Source organism: Mastigoproctus giganteus, chromosome 14 (genome assembly GCF_048544385.1).
Source record: "Mastigoproctus giganteus isolate SK-2022 chromosome 14, ASM4854438v1, whole genome shotgun sequence".
NCBI lineage: Eukaryota > Metazoa > Arthropoda > Arachnida > Uropygi > Thelyphonidae > Mastigoproctus > Mastigoproctus giganteus.
The window spans coordinates 71610320-71635434 of record NC_143588.1 but is presented as its reverse complement, the minus strand read 5'-3'; the positions used below and the strand labels follow the sequence as shown (position 1 = coordinate 71635434).

General features: G+C 37.2%; 1 protein-coding gene across 1 annotated transcript in view; it reads right to left on the bottom strand.

Annotated features, from left to right (window-relative positions):
* The window catches only part of Orc4 (origin recognition complex subunit 4), a 181814-nt gene that overhangs the window by 141667 nt on the left and 15032 nt on the right, over positions 1 to 25115 (bottom strand). The window contains exon 2 of the mRNA XM_090388705.1: positions 24546 to 24636. Within this exon, the coding sequence (XP_090244831.1) occupies positions 24546 to 24623 (78 nt within the window). The 5' untranslated portion in view covers positions 24624 to 24636. The remainder of the gene's footprint in view (positions 1 to 24545; positions 24637 to 25115) is intronic.

Below are 25115 nucleotides of genomic sequence, written 5' to 3'. Positions count from 1 at the left end.
CCTCACTTCTGTTCCAAAACATATCACAGTTGTTCAATTCAACTGAAGTTAGCTAAACTTGAAGGCCAATAAAGATGAGTGATACATTCACAGTGTTCCTTGAACCACTCATGCACAGTGCAGGCACAATGACAAGGCATATCATCAGCTAGGAAGATCCTGTTTCTGTCCAAGAAAAGATGCAACACAGCAGGGTGCACATGATCTCCTAAGAGCTGTCGGAAGACCACATCAGTGAAATGTTGATCCATACACACCAGGGATTCTAATTCTTGCCAACAAAACATGCTCCATATTAAGCAACCACAGTCACCTGCTTGATAGTGGGAACTATGCATAATGGCTCCACGGACACCGCACACAAAGGCATCCAGTGGCATGTTGCAAGAGGTATTTGGAATCATCTGACAAATACACTCATTTCCAATCCTTCAGTGTCCAATAAGCATGCCATTGGCACTACAACATTTGCTGTCAACAATGATCAGCGGTGAGAAAAGAGTGTCTATTGGGTCATCTGTCATGGAACTCCTTATGTCTGAGTGTGCAGAGTATCGTCATTTGGGATATTGTTCTTGCATTCCCCACACTGTATTGCAATGTCAACTGTCACACAGTGACTTGCCACTGGGCCTTTACAAGCCACACCCTTCACTCACCACAAATATCCACCTTACATGATCCTTTACAGTTCTGTCAGCAGCAGGTGGTTTAACCCGTTTGACACCATTCTTTGTACACCTCAACCATGCACATTTCAGTGGGCTGTAGGCAACCAACAAGATATGCCATTTCAGATATGGAAGCACCCACAATCCCATAACTGCTACTTTATCACTCTGACTTGCATGATCAGATACAAATTACCACTACTCTAGTATACAAAGCTTTTTGGCTTTTATACTGCGAGCCATGTGGCCTAGTCCATTACAGATGAGGTGGTCACAATTCAGTGATCACTAGGTGTATGCATATGTGCCTATTGTCTTCATCATGTCTGTATGTCCAGAAGTAACAATTCAATTCCCAGTGGATGGATTTTCAGGAAATTTTATATTTGAGCCTTTTAACAATATTCACCAAACCATTCCAAATTTTATTAAAAGTGGACAAACAGAAATTGGCAGAATCCTTATGCTACTGTTTTGATTTTATTGGCCTTTATGAAGAAACTGGTAATGATCACAATCCTGAACAGTGGAGTTGTTTAATAAACAGTTCAAGTATAAGTTTGATAGCTGTACTGCTTTACAATACACCCACCAATTCTTATTGTGCACTCTATTCATATTAAACAAGGCTATAAAGTTTAAAGCACATATTAGAGAAGTGTGACTAATATAAATGAGTGTTTGTGAGGATTCGAGATCCTGGAGTTCCTTCTGGCTTTGCAAGGTGATTTCACTAAAAGAGCCAGAGAAAGCAAAGTTCCTTTGCTTTCTATGTCTCTGGAACATCAGGGAAGTAGATCAGCACTATGACATAGCCAAGTGGTCAGGAGCATGAGTGCAGCAGCAAGCGCTCGTTTTGAGTGACCGGGGTTCAAGCCCATGACTACTAAATATGATTAAAGTTTGTACTGATGATTTATTGTTAACTCCATTGACCTGGTGGTCGTGCTGGAGTATAAACAAGAACATTTATTTTATAAAAGAAAAGAATGGTCTGCCAGAATTAAAGTTTCAGCCTGGTGCACATAATATAGTAAACAATCCCTTGGTGCCAAGAAACAGTTTTCTCTCACCACTCCGTATCAAGCTGGGACTGATCAAACAATCTGTTAAGCACTGAATCCTCAATGGGACACCATCGAGTATATACAATCTATGTAAACTGAAGTAGCATATTTATTGTTCCACAAGTAAAGTAGATGTTAGCTTCAAAAACTGGAAAATAAAATGACTAATGCTGAGTGAAGTGCTTCACAATCATTTTGCCTTGTAGTGAATGGCTTTCTTTGTAACATTAAGAGTAACAATCACAATGAACTAGTTGAAAATATATGATTGAAAATTATGGAAAAATGAAATGCAGAATGTCAGTCAAACTCCATTAGATTCTGCATTCTCACTTGGATTATTTTTTTAAACCAAATCTGGGCAATGTTAATGAAAAACATGGGGGGGAAATTCCACCAGGACATACAATCAGTGGAGAAGAAGTACAAAAGAAGGTGGGATGAAGCTATGATGGTTGTACTATACTGTTATTGGCAGAGCCGGCCCGAGGGGGGGGGGGGTGCAAGCAGTGCGAGTGCACAAGGCCCCGTGCCGCTGACTGATTTTGCAAAATAAAAATGGTTTCTTTTTTTTTTGTTTTAATACTGTTGCAAAATCTAGCGACATCGCCATATTTTTAATATACATAAGATATAAAATGTCAATAATCATGTTATTAACATTATCTGAAAGCCTGCCAAGAATTCTCCAAAGAACATGGAAAAATATATTTTCTTTCAAATATCTCTCCTTACAAGCTCAGACATACGATTGCATAAATAAATTTTCTGTTTATACTCCGGGACGACCAAACGGTCAGAGTATGTTGCCAGCGTTTGCATAGTTATTGTACTCTAAAGGCTATATATATCACCAACTAGGCTATTCATTTTAAGCCTCTTTAGTAGGCTACTCATTAACTATGCTTCTTTAGTAGGCCATTATTATTATTATTAGCTATATGAGGCAAGGAAGCCTGTGGCTTATGCTGCACCAGCAAAAAAAAATTCCTGAGTTACCCAGAGAGAGAGATAAGTAGAAGGAAATCACCAAGAAAGAGAAGAATGATGATATCCAGCTCAGGACCCTGGGTGTGCCAAGCCCATACTCACCAGGTGTGAACCCCTGGGGTTTTTCACCAGATATGAGCCCCTGGAGTCTCTTAGAGACCTTATAAACAATTAGGCTGATTGAAGCCTACAAATAAAAATAATAATTATAATAATTTTTTGGAGTTTCATTTGAAATTATTGAATAAATATTCTCCACAAATACGAATATATATATATATACACACACACATATGACAGCTGATTGTACATCGTACGTTTTTATCGCGATTCGCAAGGTGTGAAAATAAATAACATATCATCCAGGAAGAAAGTATGTGTGGCTCTGATAAATTGAAGAAAAAAAGAAAGAGAGAAGAAATTACAGAAAAACAGAGGAACTCCCTCACAAAATTTTTAAAAACCAAAAATGTGCAACAAACTGAAGAAACGCATAATTCACTGTTACTGGAAGATCAAACTCGCGGAAATGAAATTACGCCGTGCGACATCCACGAAAACGATCCTGATTATCATAAAGCCAGCTCTCGTCCTAATGAAGAGGAAAGCGATGATAAGAAAACTGTAGAATGGGAAGATAATCATGAAGCAGAGGGAAATGTACAGACGGAGAATTTTTTGTCAGCATCGAACAAAGAACAAGATGAATTATTCCAAGGACCGCAGCTTCAAGAGAATCAACAAAGCGACAAGACAAAAATGTCGATATCAATGATCCTGGTACTTGGCCCGAAATTATAACTGATAAATTTAGAATGGCTATCATACAAAATGGCATGACAAGTAAAAAACTATGATTTTCCGAAAGATAAAAATAACAGAAGTTTTTCTGAAAATTATTATTTAAGAAAATTAACGAATGGGGAACGTCAAGAACGAAGGTGGTTACTCTACTCAAAGTACAAAGATGCCACATTGTGTAATGCGTGTAAGTTATTCTCTTCAAATACCACTTCTCTGTGTTTAACTGGATTTAACGATTGGGTACATTTAAGTTCGCGATTACAAAGTCACGAAAGATCAGAATATCATTTACAAGCTATGTACAAATTGTTACAACTTGAAAAGAATTTGAAACTTGGAAACACTATTGACAAAGAACATGAAAAAATAATTAAAAATGAAACACAGCGTTTAAGATGTGTTTGAACGAATAGTGGCTGCAATTTTATATTTATCAGAGCATAATCTGGCGTTCGGGGGCAGTAGCGATGCTTTATATAAACCGCACAACGGTAATTTCTTAGGTCTCATAGAATTATTTGCAAGATTTGACCCAATCATGAAACATTTGAATCGGTGCGTAGAATCAGCACCGCATTCCTATCTATCTCATAGAATACAAGATGAACTGATTTCTGCTTTGGCTAAAAAAGTTAGAAAGGAAATAATAAATACAGTTCGGAAAGCTAAGTATTTCACAATTTTATTAGATTGCACTCCAGACGTAAGCCATCAAGAACAATTATCTGTTATTTTAAGATGTGTTAATGTAGATAACTCTGAAAGTGATGCGAGATACAAGAACGATTTATTTGTTTTGAAACAGTAAAAGACTTGACAGGAAAAGGGTTATCGCCAAAATTGAAACATATTAGAAAAGGAGGAATTAGATTAGGGGAACTGTCGAGGACAGGGGTACGATAACGGAGCTCATATGAGAGGTTTATATAAAGGCGCGCAAGCTTATCCTGCAAAAGAATTCCAAAGCACAGTATATGTACTGCAGAAGTCATAATTTGAATTTAGTTCTTGGAGACATTTCAAAATCATCTCCTCTTGCAAATTCATTTTTTGGGACTTTACAAAGCATATATAATATTTTTGCAAGTTCTGTGATACGCTGGGATATATTAAAAGAGCATGTCAAACATCTTACTCCAAAACCACTGTCAGAAACGAGGTGGGAATGTAGCCTCGAAAGTGTGAAATCTGTGAGATACCAAGTACCACAATTTTCTCTAGCTTTGAAATACCTTTATGAACATACTAGTGACATGAAAATGAAATCCGAAATCCAATCAATCGAAAATAAACTTACTTCATTTGAATTTTTATTAAGTTTGGTCATTTGGTATGACATACTGAATGAAGTAAATATTGTGAGCAAGATATTTCAAAATTCAAATAGAGATATCGGTACTGCAAATTCACATTTAAAAGGCTTTTTAAATTTTTTTGAACAGTATCATGAATCAGGATTCAAATCTTCTTTAATAACTCCAAAGGAAAAAGCTGAAGAATTACAAGTGACATCTGAATTTAAGAATCAAAGAACTGTACGAAAAACAAGGTAATTTTGTTATGAAGGAACCGATCAGTCTATTTCATCAGGTGAAGAATATTTCAGAATTCAATATTTTCTAGTCATAATCGAGAGTGCGATTATTTCTTTAAGAAAAGATTCAAAATATATCACGAACATGAGACATCATATGGTTTTTTATATAATTCGGATAATATTCAAAAACTGACTGAAAACGATCTTCTTAAATGTTGCAAAGACTTAAATGCGACCTTGCAAGATGATATTGATTGCACTGATTTATTTAATGAAATCAAAATTTGTCGTCGAGTTTTGTCTTCCAGGATCACAATATTACAAATATTACAATATTTACTGAAAAATAATTTATCTGAATTGTATCCAAATTTTGTTACTGTTCTGAAAATTATATTAACCTTACCATTTACCGTTGCATCTGCAGAAAGATCTTTCTCAAGATTGAAAATAATAAAAAATTACTTGAGATCTAGCATTAGTCAAGAACGATTTACCTCCTTAGCCATTTTATCTATCGAATCCGAAATAGCCAAAAAACTAAATTATGATGATATTATCAACGAATTTGCTATAAAACAAGAAAATGAAACAAAAATCACATATTGTGACCTTATTCCATTAAGTCACGTACCAAATTGTATTTTATAAGTATATAAAGCAATTATTTTTCTTATTTGATTTATTAAAGATTTTTTGGTGATTGAAATGTTAATTTTATTAAAATAATTTAATTATTTATCATTTTCATGTAATCCTTACTAAACCAATTTGTGCAATGTAATAAATATCAAAATGCAATAAATTAATTTGTTGTATGAAATTTGTATCAAGGCCCCGCAAGTCAACTTTGCACCGGGTCCCGCTTTTGTTCGGGCAGGCCCTGGTTGTTGGTTCAGGATCATCATACTGACCACACAAAAGACAGAATTTTTTTTTAGCTTCTTGGTTTACTTGTAGCAAAGATTAATAAGCTTATTCTATAGAGAAGATAAATATTGTTAATAAATCTGATATATTATTATTATTATATATTTGGAAACACCCAAATTCATATGGAAACACCAAAAACTATAGAACCTTTTTAAAAATTTACTGCCCGACTTAATGAGGGACTCGCTAATTTTATGCAGTCAATGTTTAAAAAGGTTCTATCTTTCAAAAAGTAAAATTTTTAAAATGTTACATAATGTTAACAGAGGTCTGGATTAAGCATTGAAAATTCTTTAATCAAATGTTAACTAGAAATCTTTAGTAGTTCCAAAATCTAAGTTTTGGGGCTACAGTACAGAAGCCCACCAACATTTTTTTAATAATCTCAGCAATTCTCGACACTGTCTTAAAAATGGCTATAACTTCATCAAAATAAATGCTAGTGTCTTCCCAAGGCTAGTTGCACTCAATGTGCCAAGCACCAAATTTTTATTACTGGTTGTGACTTAATTATCTACTTATCTACTAATGTACTTATCTCCTTATCTACTAATATCCAGAAAACCTTTTGTTCACCTTTATTAATTTCTGTACCATAAGTAACTAGACTTTGATTTTTCAAAAATACATTTATAATTATCACAATTATTATTTAATGATTCCTTCACGCAGTTATATAACCCTATGGCTTTTCTTTCAAGTTTGATGCCCCATTTGTGGAAATAAAATTTCCTTTCTCCCATTATCATTTATAATCTTCATCATAATGTAAATTTTGTCCAATTGTGTTCGATCCACTGAACCATCTATTCTCAGTGATAATGCACAACAATTTAATTTTTATTCGAAAAATATCTCGATCTGCCTTAACAATAAAACTTAATATTTCCAAATGATCTAAGGGATTAATATATCATAAATTTACTTGGGGTGGATCATTATGAGGAGAATTATATTTAAATGACATTCCAATTTCTGATGCAACTACTTATGAAGGCCAACAGTATGCTGATAACGTTAACTTTTTTTGCCTCATTATAAACTATGATCTAATAAACAATTATGTTAGCAATATTTTCATTGGCTTTCATTCAGTATTTTCATTCAGCATCTTTGTAGGAAACATTTTGGATTTGGAAGACTTTTTTTTTTTTTTTTTTGCTTTGGAAGAGACTTTTTTAAAATATCCAATTTGTATGTTTTAATACTGTGTCTATTATATGTTTCTTCAAAATGATTGGAAATTGTATATTTTCTAGAGATGGTACCTGATTCTGATGTTATTGCTGGTAACTTTGGATCTTTTTTAATTGTTCATTAAACAATTTCTGGCTATTTAAGGTGCACAATATGATGTACATACAATGGGGGGGGGGGTTAGGCTCAAAAAAGATTTGTATTCATGTAGATGGCTGAAACAAGAAGAAGAAATGAATCACTTATAAGTTTATCAAGTGGAAATCTGCTGTACACCAATGGAAACAGTGAAAGGAATGAAGGTGGAGTTGGGTTTCTGGTCCATAAAGATTTAGAAAACAACATTTTGGAATTCAAAAGTACATCACCAGGGTGTCAAGACTAATACTCAAGATTTCTAAGAGGTACAAGCTAAAGGTTATAATGATTTGTGCACCAACATTGAGCCACGACGATGAAGAGGTTGAAGAAAGGTACACCGAAATTGAGAGTCTTCTAGATGAGCAGAAAACCCACTACACTATTATTATGGGGGTCTTCAATGCTAAAGTTGGAAAAAGAAAACAGCGCAGAAAGGGGAACTATAGGAAATTTTGGAATTGGTGAAAGAAATGAAAGAAGCGAAAGACTTGTGGAATTTGCAGAATCTCAAGGATTGTCAGTAATGAACACTTTTTTCAAGAAAAGGGTGAACAGAAAGTGGACAGGGAAGAGTCCAAATGGATTAACTACTAATGAAATCGACTTCATCCTCACTAACAGAAGATATATTGTGAATGATGTTACCATCCTGAATAAGATAAATGTTGGAAGTGATCGCAGAATGGTAAGGTGTACACTTGATATAGATGTAGGAAAGGAAAGGAAAAAACTGACTCGAGTAAACAATACAAAAGTCTTTGAGATAACAGAAGAGATTAAAAAGCAGTATGTACTGGAACTTAAGAACAAGTTTGAGCTTCTGCAGACTGCTCAGGACCAAGATATCAACGAGGAATATTACAACTTTCTGAAAGTGATAAAGCCCAAGAAACCTATAGGGAAAAAGAAATCCAAGGAAGAAAAAATTAGTCAAGAAACACTTGTTATGATGAACCGAAGGTGAAAAATGAAGAGCAAGATAAACACTGACAAGGAGAAAATTGAGTATACTGAGTTATGCAAAGCCATTAGAAAGAGACTCAGAGAGGACATAAGATTTAACACAAGAAAAGAAGAACAAGCATTAAGGGAAAATAAAGGATTTAAATCAGCAGCCATGAGCAGTAATACAGAAAGACAAATGATACTGAAACTGAAGAATAGCGTTTCTAAACTGAAGAAATTAGATTATGTACTTATAAACAGCAGAGAAGTCATAATTCAAATAGCAGAAGACTACTATAGAGAATTATACAAGGAGCGAAGGTATGATGCCAGCAGTGGGGAAGATGGATTGCAAATTAGCAACACATACGACATACCCGATATTCTTCCTGATGAGGTAGAACATGCATTGAAGAAAATGAAGAATCAGAAAACCCCGGGGGAAGATGAAGTTACTGTAGAGTTGTTAAAATTGGGAGGAAGAGACATAACACAAAAACTGGCAAGGCTCTTCACAAAGTGCATTAGAAAAGGTGTGATGCCTAAGCAGTGGAATAATGCAATCATAGTTTTGCTGCATAAGAAAGGAGATAAATCAGATATTGGAAATTATAGACCAATTAGCTTGTTATCCCACATCTACAAGTTGTTCACAAGGGTAATTACTAACAGATTAGAAAGAATACTTGATGAGAATCAACCGAAAGAGCAAGCTGGCTTTATCACAGGATTCTCAACTATGGATCACCTTCACGTAATATCACAGCTAATGGAGAAAGCAAATGAATATAAAACACCATTATGCCTGGCATTTGTGGATTACGAAAAGGCATTTGACTCCATACAGCACAAGGCAATGTTTTGGGCACTGGAAAGACAAGGCATAGATACTCCATATATTATGATTTTGAAGAAAATATATGAGAATGCTACCTCCTTTATTAGACTAGACAAAGACAGTAGGAAATTTAAAATCAAGAAAGGAGTTCGACAAGGAGACAATATCTCCAAAGCTGTTTACTGCTGCCCTTGATGAAGCTTGAAGATTAGACTGGTCACAGAAAGGAGTCATTGTGAACGGAGAGTACCTAAACCATTTATGATTTGCAGATGACATTGTGGTCATAAGCCACGATCCCAAAGAATTAGAGGAAATCTTAATCAGTTATGTACAGTTAGTAAGGATTTTGGACTAAAGATGAATATGGCTAAAACAAAAGTAATGATGAAGAAGTATGCCACGGAAAGGGAAATAATGATTGAAGGAGCAGTAATTGAAAAGGTGGAGTCATATACTTATCTGGGACAAGTTATTAGCTGTAATAATGATAAATGGCTGGAAGTCAAGAGAAGTATAAATTTTGGATGGATAGCATTCAGGAAATATAGTCACATACTGAAGAGCAATATCCCAGTTTGTCCGAAACGTAAAATAATGAACCAATGTATACTCCCCACCATGACTTATGGAAGTGAAACTTGGGCACTCACCAAAAGAATGGAAGAGAAGCTGAGAACTACACAGCGAAGAATGGAACGAATTATATTGGGAATCAGACTGTTAGATCAGACTGTAAGAAGAGAAACACATGGATTAGGCAGCAAACTCAAGTAAAGAACAGTCTTATCAAAACTAAAGAACTAAAATGGTCTTGGGCAGGACATATAGCTCGAAGACATGATGACAGATGGACTAAGAAAATAACAGAATGGTATCCAAGGTGCAAAAACAACTAAGGTTATACTGCGCCAGGAAACGATTAAAATATCATCAAAGATAAATTCTGGTAAGCTTTAAAAAGGTTACCTTGTCAAATTGTTATTTATATATGTGTGTATATATTAATAGCTTGTAAAAACTTAAAAACTGCCGACACGTGGTCGTTGTCTGATAAAATCTGACTGGTATAAGGCTCAGTCGGATGGGTAAAAGCGGTAAAATGTTTATTGCGAACATGGGTAAAATGAACGCAATCTATTAAAATATGCTTTAAAGTTAAAACGGTGTCACAAGACTCACACATTGGAGGGTCATCCGCCCTCAGCAGAAAAGAATGTGTCAGATGACTGTGTCCTATGTGGAGTCGAGCAAGAACAACTTCCTCGCTCCGATTCCTGAGCAGACTAGACTGCCATGTTTCTATTACAGGCTTTATTTGGTATAAATTTATTTGTTCTCTCTCTATGCCATAGTTCTTGCCATTGGGTATATATCTTGTTGCGTATTATTTGCCTGTAGTCTGTATAGGGGACTGACAGGCAATGATTATTAGTGGGTGTTGCTGATTTGGCTGCAGTGTCAGCCAACTCATTTCCCTTTATCCCAATGTGGCTAGGAATCCAGCAGAAGCGGATATCAAACTTGTATTCATGAAGAGAATGTATCTTCTGCTGAACCCGACAGAGAACTGGATGAGAGTTGTGTCTCAGAGATAATAAAGCCTGTAATACACTCAAAGAGTCAGAATATATTATTGAACTTTGGCATTGACAAGTTCGAATGTGATCCAAGGCTAGCTCTATAGCATTTGGTTTGGTTTGGTTTGGGGTTTATTGGCGCATCAGCAACTGAGGCTATAATGCGCCAAATACCTCTATAGCATACAGCTCTGCAGTGTATATCCTGGATTCAGGAAGAATCTGCTGAGATATTATAGTGTCCGGAAAGACAACAGCAGATCCTACGCACAATTCAGACTTCGAGCCGTCTGTGTAAATGGGCAGGAAGTCTGAGTGCTCAGCTCGGTGTGCAGAATAGAGTTGCTGGTAGACAGATGATGAGATCTCAGACTTTACCCATTTCTTAAGGGAAAAGTCGCACGACGGGGTATGAGCATGCCAGGGTGGAAGAGTTTCTTTTGGTGTTTGTGCAACCTTGTCTACCATGATGTTAAACTCTCTGATTAGCTCTTGGACACGAATACCAAAAGGTCGGTTGGCAGTCTGACGGGTATTGTATAAGTTTTCCCAACGTGGCTCAAAAACGGATGTCCACGTAGGATGGTCTGGCAGGGATTTCAACTTTAAGGCATAGTTTAAAGACAACTGCTTACGTCGAAGGGATAACGATGGTTCGTTTGCTTCGACGTATAAGCTCTGGACAGGAGATGTTCGAAAAGCTCCAGTAGCGATACGGATAGCCTGATAGTGGACAGGGTCCAGCCATCGAAGGACACTATCTCTAGCTAAGGAGTATATCTGGGCCCCGTAGTCTAATTTGGATCGTACAAGTGCACGGTAAATACATAGTAGGGTGCACCTGTCTGCTCCCCAACGCGTGGAGGAGAGAGAGCGAAGAATATTTAGTCCCCTCGTGCATTTTGTACAAAGTTGACGAATATGTTCGAGAAAGGTCAACTTCTTATCAAACACAAGTCCCAAGAATTTTGTGTCTGACACTACTGGAATAACATTTTGTCCGAGCCTTAATTTAGGTTCAGGATGAAGATTACGCTTACGACAAAAGTGTACACAAACGGTCTTCTCCGGCGAGAACCTGAAGCCATTTGCAAGTGCCCAGGAATTAAGGCGACTGATGGTTTGTTGCAGTTGTCTTTCAATAACCCTCATGTTGCATGACTGACAAAATATGCTAAAGTCATCAACATAGAGGGCACTGTTTACAGTTGGAGGAAGTTGTTCTGTGATGGAATTTATTTTGATGGCAAAAAGCGTGACACTTAAAACTGATCCTTGTGGTACTCCCTCCTCTTGGCTAAACGAACGAGAGAGTGAGGATCCCACATGAACTTGGAAAGATCGATTGGCTAAAAAGTTTTTAATAAAAATGGGGAGATACCCTCTAAGACCAAGGCTATGCAAATCTTTTAAGATGCCAAATTTCCAAGTTGTGTCATACGCTTTTTCCATGTCAAAGAACACTGACACCAAGTGTTTGCATTTTAGGAAAGCATCCCGGATGGATGTTTCCAGTCTAATTAAATGATCAAGAGTTGATCTGTTTTTTCGGAAGCCGCACTGCATGCTGGAGAGAAGATCATTCGATTCTAAATACCACATTAACCGAAAATTAACCATTCTCTCCAGGATTTTGCACAGACAGCTAGTCAGAGCAATAGGACGGTAATTAGTAACGAGTTTAGGATCCTTTCCTGGCTTCGCAAAGGCAAGCACAAGGGCCATACGCCAGGAATCTGGAAATAGCTCATTTATATATATTCTATTATACAAAACAAGCAGGCGATCCATAGATGTAGGTGAGAGATGTTTAAGCATTTAATAATGGATGCCATCTAGTCCAACAGCACTTGCCTTGGAATGATAGAGAGCTCTTTAATTCTTGCAGTGTGAAAGGCACATTGTAGGGAAAAAGGCCTTTCGATGAGAAATTTAGTGCCTCTTTTTCTCTTTTATGTTTCAGGACCAGGAACTCTGGGGGATAGGATGATATCCCAGAGATGTTTGAAAATGTTTTCCCAAGAGCATTGGCTATTGCAGTGGGCTCTGCAATATTGCATCCATTATAGTTTAGGATCGATGAAGGGTGGGATGTATATTTTCCCTTCATTTTTCAGATTTTATCCCAGACTACCTTAGAGTTGGTAGACTGGTTAATAGATGATGTAAAATGGATCCAAGATTCCTTTCGACTCTGACGGTGAATGTACCGTGCTTTGGCTCGTGCATGCTTGAAGGCTATTAGATTAACAGTGGTAGGATATCATTGGAATATCCCCCACGCTTTATTTTGAGCCTTTTTGGCTGCTGTGCATTGTGAATTCCACCAGGGTTTGGGAAATGGTGGAAACCAGGCAGATGTTTTTGGAACAGCATTAGCAGCTGCTTGGACTATAATTTCTGTGATGTACATTACTGCATCATTGATAGGCTCCTGACTGACGGTACTGAGGTCAAAATTTGCCTGATGTTGGAAGGCAGTCCAGTCAGCCTGATCAGTCTTCCACCGTGGTAGCCTGAAAGCTGCTTGGACTATAATTTCTGTGATGTACGTTACTGCATCATTGATAGGCTCCTGACTGATGGTACTGAGGTCAAAATTTACCTGATGTTGGAAGGCAGTCCAGTCAGCCTGATCAGTCTTCCACCGTGGTAGCCTGAAAGGAAGACATGGCCTTCCACTGTGTAACGAGGTTATCACAGGGAAGTGATCACTTCCATATGGATTCTCTTCCACTTCCCAAGTGAGTGAAGGGAGTAGAGAAGGGGAGCAGATAGAGAGAAAAATGGCGGAAAAAGTAGGCATGTGGAAGGTGTTTGTTCCAGTATTTAGAAGGGAAAGGTCATTGTCATTTAGCATATGCTCCATGACTCGTCCCCTTCCGTTGATGTTAGCACTACCCCACAGGGTATTATGTCCATTAAAATCCCCGAGAAGTAAGAAAGGGGGAGGCAACTGTGTTACAAGATCATCAAGGTCTTTCTGGGAGATGTCAGTCCCAGGTGGCAAATAAATAGAGCAGACCATTAATAAAAATCCCACTGTAAGGCAAATTGCAACAGCCTCTATGCTAGTTGTAATTAGCAAGGGCTGAACTGGGGTCTGGTTCCCCACAAGGATAGCCACTCCTCCATGAGCAGGACCATCCGCAATTCTGTCCTTACGAAAAAGTGTTATATTATGCATGGTGGGGTTATCATTTACCTTTAGATAAGTCTCCTGCAAGCAAAAGCAAACTGGCTCGTGCTTTTGCAGGAGGGCCTTGATGTCATCAGTATTTCGCCGGAATCCATGACAATTCCACTGTAGGAATTTAGCCATTATTTTGGCTTGGTGGGTCCATCAGGCAGCTTCTGAGGTGCTGAGGGCTTACTTTTGTCAGTCTTGGATTTATCTTTTTTGGGGAAGAATGGACGCTGTCCCATGTCCATTTCTTCCTCCGCAAAGAGTTCCAAGACTGATTCATCCGGTACCTCCTTATTCTCTACATCCATTGTTTCTGGTGTTATGGGTGGCTCTTCCGAACTTTTTAGCTTTTCTTTACCACTTTGTTTTGGTAGTGGTGGAGCACTAGGAGGTACGGATATAGGAGAAGACATGGTGACAGATGGACTAAGAAAATAACAGAATGGTACCCAAGAGGAGATAGAAGAAAACCTGGAAGACAAAGGCGGAGATGGATAGATGAAATTCATGAGTTTGTGGGTAGTAAATGGATGGCCAGTGCTCAAAACAGAAGGAACTGGAAAGTTGCTGGAGAGGCCTTCATCCTGCAGTGGATTGAAAATGGCTGATGATGATATGTAGTTGTGATAGAAGGTTGAAACAAATTGTGTATTACACTTTTTCAATATAGTCATCAGACAAAATGACATTTTTGCTACCCCTCAATACACTTCCACAGTCCAGTTTTCTAGAAGTCCTCTGACTCCTTCAAACCACGACTCAGCAGCAGAAATCACCTCATCAACAGCAAAGAGGAAGAAATCTGAGGGTGCAAGGTTGGGGGAATAAGCAGGATGCAGTAATATTTAAAACCCACATTTGTGGACAAACCTCACTGCAGCATGGGAGGAATGCATAGGGACATTATCGTGGAGCAGGTGCACACCTTTTGACAGCTTTCCTATTCTTTTTACTTTAATAGCAGCATGTAGCTTTTTGAGGAAGTTGGAGTAATACTTCATCACAATACAGCCTTTTTGAAGGCAATCTCTGTTAGTGTTAATGCCATGCTGACCCCAAAAAAAAAAAACTAACAGCATCATCTTGCCAGCGCTTGATTGCACCTTTGCCTTTGGGGGGGGGGGTGATTCAGCATGGTTCCATTGGTTTGACATTCATTTAGTTTCAGGATCATAGTGATGGATCCAAGTTTCATCCATTATGACTAGCTGTGAAAAAAATTTCTCTTGCTTTTCCTGGCACATTGATATTTCATATGTACATTGCGCTCTTTCCTTCTTCTGGTAAGGAATCAGAAGTCTGGGAACCCACTTTACTCATGTGTAGCTGTTCGTAGATGGTGTTCTCCACAGACCTAATTTGGAGCTCTGCAGCTAGTTCTTTGAGGCTAATATGGCTATCTTCCAGTATTAATGACTCAATTTTGGCAACACTCTTTTGTTACAACAGTCGATGGGCATCCTGGAATTTCCTCATCATACTCCTCCACATTTAAATTATTTATACCAATGTGCAATAACACTGTAATCTGGGCAGTCTTCTCCATAAACATGACCATTTCTTCATAGATTGTTTTGAGTGTTTCCCTTTGCAAAAAGACAAACCAAATCACTGATCTGTATTTCACTTTATCCACTATAACACTTCACTTCATTCAGCACTACAAAGAAAAAAAAGATGAACTGTCAGATCGAAACCAAAATTTGTACAGTTGCTATAGAGATATCAAGGCATCAAAAACAAACAAAAAAAAAAAATTTCATCTTTGAATCACAACTACTTCTGGGTAAATACAAATCTTTTTTTGAAACCCCTTCCCCCATACTTCTTTCCATTTTGATGCCATAATTTTAAGTATTTGAAGCACTCTTCTGAAACGGACAATAAAGTTTGTGCAGTCATCAATGTTGATGATGCCATTGGTGTTACTTGTATTTCTGCATCATGGTTCCAATTCTAACTGTCAGGTGTGGGTGCTGATGTTAATGCCAATGACTGCAAATCTTTTTTTAGAGATTTTGCTTTGAAGATAACTAATAGTCTTTTGTCTTTGAAGTTTTACTTTTATATCCATACTTTAATTTATAGAAAAAAGGGGTAACCAATTTTGATAAGACATATGTGGAGTTCCTTACTCTGCTGGATTTTTTCAAAAAAAAATCCAAAAAGTAAGGAGCTCCAACATATATGATATTATCTTATACAAAATATTTTATTTCTTCTAATGATACATATTTAAAAACATTTTTATGAATAAATAAAATTTCAAACTTATCTGTATCAGTATCAGATATCAGAAATAATAGATTATTTACAGTTAGTCCCCGACTTACGTAGGCCAGAGTTACGTAACTTCGGACTTGCGTAAATTTTTTTGGTAAAATTGTAAAGATACTTACTATATAATTTTTAAGAGTGAAATCGAACGAAAGAACAATAAGTTTTTATTTTCATTCCCATACAAATATGTTGGATAATAACCTGCGGCATAATTAAAATCTAGACAAATAACTAGAGTTAACATTTCATTTTCTGCTTCAAAAATTCTGAAGAAATTTTCGACAACATGTGTTTGAGACAGGTGAACTACATCGAAGCACTTCAGCAAAACCCCCACAATGTTCAAGCCACGTGGACTGTGTCCCATTGGCTATTTCTTCAGAGAATTACCCTCTAGTCCTTCATCTCTACATCCTTTCCTTCTGGATTGTAGAGTCACTTCAGTTTTGTTTGAGAGAGAAGTGAGAGCGTCTGTTTGCATTCTGTATGTAATAATCGTTACACATGTCGGGTTATTGTGATGGAGTTGAAATTCACGTTGTCATACCATTTTCAACAACTTTGCGTCAAACTATCATTGTGTAGTGCCCAATTCATTCGCATGTTGTAAGGTAGTAGTAGTGACATGTGATGCAAGAAAAAGCGTATGAGCTTATGCAGCACAGCCAAAAAAAAAAAAAAAAAAATTACAAAACAATCTCCTCTAAATATTTGTCCAGTTCCTCCTTAAATTTATTTAACCTATCAACTTCCACAACAACAGATGGAAGTTTGTTCCAGCAATTAACCACCCGTTGGCTAAAGGCAAATTTCTGCACATCTATTCTACATCTGTCCTTCCTCAATTTCAATTTATGCCCCCATAGGTTCGTAATCTGAACAACTGGAAGAATCCCATCAGCATTCAGCGTGCTCACCCCATTCAAGGCCTTATACACCTCAATCACATCACCTCACAGGTACCTAGTCTCCAGCTGCTGCAATTTGCAGAACTTAAGCCTCTCTTGGTAAGAGGATCCCTTCATTCCACTCACCAATCTTGTTGCCCTTCTCTGTACAAGGTCAAGCAAATCTACATCTTTCCTAAAATGAGGCCTCCAGACCTGCACGTAGTACTCAAGGCGTGGCCTGACCATTGCCTTATACAGAGCGACAATCACCTCCTTCTCCCTGCTAGCAAAATTCCTATATATCATTGACAAAACTCCATGACCTGCCCTGGCAGCCTGTCTGCATTGCTCAGAAATGCTTAATATCTGACTGCACAATTACTCCCAGGTCTTCATTTTCTACCTCCTTAAGTGTAGTACCACACAGTTGGTACGTTTCTCTTGGATTACTTCTACCCATATGCAGTATTTTGCATTTTTCAAGGTTAAACTTCAGTTGCCACTTCTCAGCCCATCTGCCCAAATTTTCTAGATCCTGCTGCAGTAAGACACTGCCATTACTGTCATTAACAACCTTGCCAACCTTTGTTTCATCTGCAAACTTCTATACTAAGCCTGATATACCTTCATCAATATCATTGATAAATATACAAAACAACACTGGACCCAACACCGAACCCTGTGGGACTCCACTAATAACATTAGTCCACGAAGAGCAGCATCCATTGATTACCACCCTCTGTTTTCTCCCACTCAACCATCCTTTTATCCATTGTAGCAACTTACCCTTAATACTATTCTGCTCCAACTTGTACAGTAGTCTTCCATGTGCAACAATGTCAAAAGCTTTCATGAAATCCAAGTATACAATATCAAAATTATTTTTTGCATCCAGCTCCTTTGTAACCACATCATAATATCCTATCAAATTTGTCAGACAAGACTTCCCCTTAACAAACCCATGCTGTGTCTGAATTATTGCTGAAGTCTTGTCTAGATGATCCTGCAATGCATCTTTAACCAGTGACTCCATTATTTTACCAGGAACAGAAGTTAAACTAACTGGTCTGTAATTATTGTGTCACCCTTCGATCCCCCTTTGTGAATTGAGGAGACATTTGCACATCTCCAGTCTGTGCGGACCTCCCCTGAGTCCAAGGATGCTCTCATAATTATAGCTAAGGGTTTGCTTACTTCCTTTGCCGCCTCCTTTAATATAACTGGATAGATCCCATCCACCCCAGGTGCCTTTCTTATGTTTAACGTCAACAATTTCTCCCCCACTTTGTTCTCAGTTATTACAAAATCATTAAGCACCCTGTTACAATTTGATAACCTTGTGGCATTTTCAAACCTTAATAACTCCTCATGTGTGAATGTAGATGCAAAATACTCATTCAGTTTGTTTGCTCTCTGAGCAGGATCATCAACAGTCGAACCATCGATGTCAAGTGGACCAATCAGATTCATCCCCTTCCTTTTAGAGTTTATATAAGTAAAGAAATCGTTGCTGTGTTTCTTAGCATCCTTTGCCAAAGATTTCTTGTAATCTGCCTTCGCCTGCCTAACCTCCTTTGTGACTTGGTTACAGACTAGCTTATATATATCATAGGCTTCTGTGTCCCCTGATAATTTATATGTATCCCATGCGTTTTTTCTTCTCTGCCACGAGTCTCATCATCCGACTGGGCTAGCCGGGTAGGTAAAGTGCCTGCCTGGCAACCCAAAGGTCAAGGGTTCGATTCCCGCCTTGGGCTTGGATCAAAGTACTGCAAAAACCTTGAGAGGTGCATTATGGCCACAGAAGCCTATGTGCCAACAACTACAAAAAAAAAAAAAAAAAACAAGTCTCATTAGTTCATTTGACAACCATTTAGGCCTAAACCTTGAACAATATTTCTTAATAGGTATGAAACGTTTAGTAGCTTCCACTATTAATTTCTTGAATGCTAGGTATGACAGCATATCTTGTAGCTTAACCATGTGAAGTTCTTTACAGATAGTTATGGTGTATAACTATTTTTCTTCATTCTTCTGACAATATTACGTGGATTTTGTAATTTTGAGGTATCAGGGAGATATAGTAGTAATATTTTATTAGTCATTCCCAGGTTAAGCAAAAATCGACTTATGTAAGAAGTCCTGGAATGTATCTCTTATGTATATTGGAGTCAGATGGTATAACGGTAAATGCAGATGCTGTGCTAATGAGAGCTGAATTGTAGGAAGTTTTGGTTTTTATTTATAAAAAAAAAAGGTATTATACTATTTATTCTTAATTAATATCATTAAACACGTTCACTCATATACAGTTTTTCTTTTGTTGTACCACAATGGCAATTAAAATGATACCTTCCTCGTGAAGTGATATCGTCATTCACGTGTTGCATGTGACATGTTATCACATGCGACACACATTATTTCTAAATGATGTGTGCATCACCCACACATCATTTCTACTACCAAGGTAGTTTTAATGCATCATTTTAATTATATCTCATATTGTGCCTTCACAACAAGTTGCCATGGTATTGCACTACCTCTAATAAGTAACGCTTCACCTATGAAGAAGAAGACTATTGTTACTTATTCTCGGCAGACAGCATCATTTTAAGGCTTTTTGGCCCCTCTTTGGTGGGTGGGTAGGTACCCAGTTTTTGCAATAACTGAGTTGTAACTATTGAAACTACCATAGCAACTCATTGTGAAGGTATTCACAATATGAGATATAATTAAAATGATGCATTAAAACTACCTTGGTAGTAGAAATGACATATGTGCATTACCCATGCATAAATAAACTCCTTCATACTCTGAGACATTTAGCCAAGAAATAACGTTTAGATTAAACCATGCACACCATCAGGCATCTCTCATATTGTGGAGGTATACTTCAGAATGACTTCATTCTAACTGGGTTATCACTATTGCAAAAACAGGATACTTGCCCATCCACCGAAGAGGAGCCAAAAAGCCTTTAAACAGTGCCATCTGGGTGGTGGTATCTGCCGAGACTAAGTAATAATAGTCTTCTCTATAGGTGAAGCGTTATTTATTTGAGGTAGTGCAATACCATGGCAACTTGTTACGAAAGTATTCACAATATGATATAATTAAAACAATGCATTAAAACTACCTTGGTAGGAGAAATGATGTGTGCACATTAGCCATGCATACGTAAACTCCTTTATACTCTGAGGCATTTAGCCAAGAAATACCTTTTAGTACTGTTTTTGTTTGTGTCTTCATGAAATTAATGTTTTTTTTACACAACTTATATTAACTGCACTTGGACTCTATATATATAATTTATTTTCAACTTTTAGTTCGCCATATTTTTAATATAAAGGTTGTTTTTAAAACCTGTGTTTTCTTTAATTTTTTTCATATTTTGCCATCGTATTCAACATAAGACCGTTACATATATTGTTGATTTTTATATACTGTAATTATACTACAATACGATCTAAGCCAGAGGGCTGAGAAGCGATTATATATATATATATATATATAAATAATCGCTTCTCATATATATATATCTTCTCATATATATCTATATATATATATATATATAATTAGATTGCACAAAACTAATTAGAACAGCACATTTGAATTTTAGAGCTGCAAAAACAAGTAAGAGCTGCATAATAAAATAATCCCTGACAGCCAATGGTTAGGAAAGTATTGCAAAATCACCTTTAACAGGAATGTGGTGGTTAAATGGAAATCACAGCATGGGTTTGTTAATCAGAGATTTTGTCTGGCCAAGCTGATCAGCTATTATGATAAACTAACAAGGAACTGAATGCAATTATTTTGACATCATACACTTATATTTCAGAAAAGATGTTGATATTGTTCCACGTGAAAAACTGCTGTGCAAATTGGAGCAGGGCAGCATCGGGGACAAGTTACTGCTATGGATAAAGGGATAGCTGAGTGAAAGAAATCGGAGAGTGGTTATAAATGGACACTACTCTTCTTGGACTAATGTTATTAGTAAAGGCCCTCAGGGTTCAGTGATGGACCCTTACTGTTTTCAATATTTATTAACAGTATTGATGAAGGCTTATTTCTTATTATTATCTATATGGTGCAAGGAAGCCTAAGGCTTACGCTGCACCACCGGAAAAAAAAAAAAAAAAAAAAAATTCCCAAGTTACCCTGAGAGAGAGAGAGAGAGAGAGAGAGAGAGAGAGAGAGAGAGAGAGAGAGAGAGTAGTAGTAGTAGTAGCATGTGATGCAAGAAAGCAAGTGTATGAGCTTATGCAGCATCAGCCAAAAAAAAAAAAAAAAAAAAAAATCACTCCATTCCCTCCAAATGCCTGACCAGTTCCTCCTTAAATTTATTCAATCTATCAACTTCCACAACAACAGATGGAAGTTTGTTCCAGCAATTAACCACCCGCTGGCTTAATTTGAATTTATGCCCCCTTAGATTCGTAATCTGAACAAGTGGAAGGATCCCATCAGAATTCAGCGTGTTCAACCCATTCAAGGCCTTATACACCTCAATCAGATCACCGCACAGGTGCCTAGTCTCCAGCCACTGCAATTTGCAGAACTTAAGCCTCTCTTGGTAAGAGGATCCCTTCATTCCCCTTCTCTGTACACGCTCAAGTAAATCTACATCCTTCCTAAAATGAGGCCTCCAGACCTGTACGCAGTACTCAAGGCGTGGCCTGACCACTGCCTTATACAGAGGGACAATCACCTCCTTTTCCCTGCTAGCAAAATTCCTATATATCATTGACAAAACCCCATGACCTGCCCTGGCAGCCTGTCTGCGTTGCTCAGAAAACTTCATATCTGACTGCACAATTACTCCCAGGTCTTTTTCATTTTCTACCACCGTAAGTGTAGTACCACACAGTTGGTACTTTTCTCTGGGATTACTTCTACCCATATGCAGTACTTTGCATTTGTCAAGGTTAAACTTCAGTTGCCACTTCTTAGCCCATCTGCCCAAATTATCTAGATCCTGTTGCAGTAGCACACTGCCATTACTGTTATTAACAACCCTGCCAACCTTTGCATCATCTGCAAACTTCGACACTAAGCTTGATATACCTTCATCAATATCATTAATAAATATACAAAACAACAGAGGACCCAACACCGAACCCTGTAGGACTCCACTAATAACATTAGTCCACGAAGAGTAGCACCCATTAATTACCACCCTCTGTCTTCTCCCACTCAACCATCCTTTTATCCATTGTAGCAACTTACCCTTAATACCATTCTGCTCCAATTTGTACAATAGTCTTCCATGCGCAACAGTGTCAAAAGCTTTCCTGAAATCCAAATATATGATATCAAAATTATTTTTTGCATCCAGTTCCTTTGTAACCAGAGAGAGAGAGAGAGAGAGATGATGATATCCAGATCAGGATCTTGGGTGTGCCAAGCCCATGCTTATTGTCTAAGTTTGTAAATGATACAAAGATCAGTAGGATGGTGAATGGTGGTCAAGGCTTACTATCGCAACAAGACCTAGAAAACTTGGACAGTGGGTTGAGAAGTGACAATTAAGGTTTAACATTGATAAATGCAAGGTATTGCATATGAGCAGCAATAATCCCAGAATAGTATACCAGTTGGTTTTTTTTTTTTTTTTTTTTGATTTGGTAGTTGTTGGCGCATCGGCTTCTGTGGCCATATTGCACCTCCAAAGGTTTTTGCAGTACAGTGATCCAAGCCCGAGGCGGGAATCGAACCCGCGACCTTTGGGTTGCCGGGCAGGTACTTTACCCACTCGGCTAGCCCGGTCGGCTATATATACCAGTTGGGTGATACCACACTCAACACAGTAGGGAAAGAAGAAACCTAGTGGTAATTGCAAAGTTTAATATGAAGTTCTCTGAACAATGCAGACAGGCTGCTAGGTCAGCTCATGGGATTCTTTCAGTGATACACAGAGAATTTTGCCAGCAGTGTAAAGTAGGTGATTATCCTACTGTATGGCAATGATTAGCCCACGTCTTCAGTACTGCATACAGATCTGAAAAAAGGATGTGGTTCTGTTTGAATGGGTACAGAGAATAACAACAAGATTAGTCAAGGACAGAAAAGGGTACTCTTGCCATAAAAGACTTCAGTTCTGTAAATTGCAGCACTTGAAAACTAGGCACCTGTGAGGAGATCCGAATGAAATGTTTAAAGCTTTGGATGGATTGAGTAAACTAAATGCTGATGGTATCCTTATTCTTTCTCAGACAATACACATAAGGATACATAAATTTAAATTGAAAAAGGATGGTCATAGAATAGATGTGTAAAAATGTGCATTTTGCCAGAGAGTAACTGATTGTTGAAACAAACTTACATCTGGCACTGTGGAGTGAATAAATTAAGGGAGAATTAGGCAAATTACTACAAGGGATAAGAAGATGCGTATTTTTTATTTTTATTTTTTTTGTTTTTTTTTGTTTGATGCTTTATAAGCTTGATTCCCTGCATAATTTGTTATTACCAATACAAATTTTGCTCACACTGGTACAAAGAAAACTCATAGAGGACCGCCCTAAATGCAGCCAAAGAGTTTTAGCAGTTGAGGGCACTGAGCAAAAAGTTCATCTACCTTCTAAGTAGTCAATCTCAATTTATTCAATGGTTAATGTATATGCATACAAATGAATTACTATAATTGTTATTAAAATAAAATAGGAATGGAATGTTGTAATGTGAAGTTAAAGTTATATTCTGTTTACATAGAAAGTAAAATTTCTTAACAAGGCAAACCATCACATTTTGCTATCAATAAATGAGTTTTTCTTCATTATTTTCTCCTTACTGATAATTTTCTCATGTGAAACAACTTTGAAAAGACATTCTTAATGGAAAAATTATACTGGGCTAAGTTCCTTTCTAAATCCACTCTCCCTTGCACCCTCTTCTCAACCTCCATCTATGTCATCTTTTCAACACTGCCTCCACTTTCATAACTAAAGTTCCATTTACTGGCTCATCCAGCCAAACTTGTTTCACATGTCTGAACCATTGTTTCTTTCATTTTATCCACAACTGAGCAACAACTAGTCATCTTTCTGGCAACTTAGCCAATCCATTTTAACATCTGAATTTCTGCCAGATGCAATCCTTCTACATGTCCCAAAGAAAAAACTATAATTACTACTGTCTAAAAATATTGACTATCTGACAATGTTACTAGACCAGGCCACACCTAGGCTGCCAGCATTCATTTAGAAAAATTAAAACCCAAAATAAGTTGCTTCATAAACGGCTTCTTCATTTTCCACCATCTGTTTTTTTGACATGGCAAACACCCACAACCCTGATCAAAACATTAAGCAAACAACTGACAAGATTACATGCTAATGCTATTTAATCTCTAACCATGCAAAATTCCAGCAAATTTTCATCATTAACTAAAAAAAAAAAAAAAAAACCCACAAACAGAGCGTAAACTAAGAAAATAATAATCTGTGACGCTGAGAAAATATTTAAAGATTTAATACTTACTGCTGATTTTCCACTTCCTCGTGGTCCAATGAGTAAAACAGAATTACTCTCTCCCATCAAGACTGTCCGTTTCATCATCTCTTTTAAGTAACTAATAAAAGAGAAATGATAATACAGCTAAAATTTGAAAAAAAATTTAAAACTTTAATGCGAAAGAAAATAAAGCAAACTCTACAAGTAGACTTATGCAGAAAATAAGTCTAATATTAGTTTATGTACATCACTATTTATTAAGAAATATAGTACAAAAAATATGTAAATCACTCCCAGTTAGTCAGTGGTGTAGTTAGGGTAAGGTCAGCAGGTACAGTGCATCCCCTAAAACCAAAAATAGCAGATTAGTATTAAGCAATTGACACCTTTTTTTTTTTTTTTTTTTTGTGAATGTACCTAAAACCCACAAACAGAGCGTAAACTAAGCTCACAAAAGAAGCGTAAACAGAGCTCACAAAAAAAAAAAAAAAAAAATCTTAGTTACACCACTGCAGTTAGTCATTATACAGGCATTCCTTGCCAATTGTGAGGAACACACTTCTGAAAAGTACTGAATTTGACAATAGGGGGTTAGGG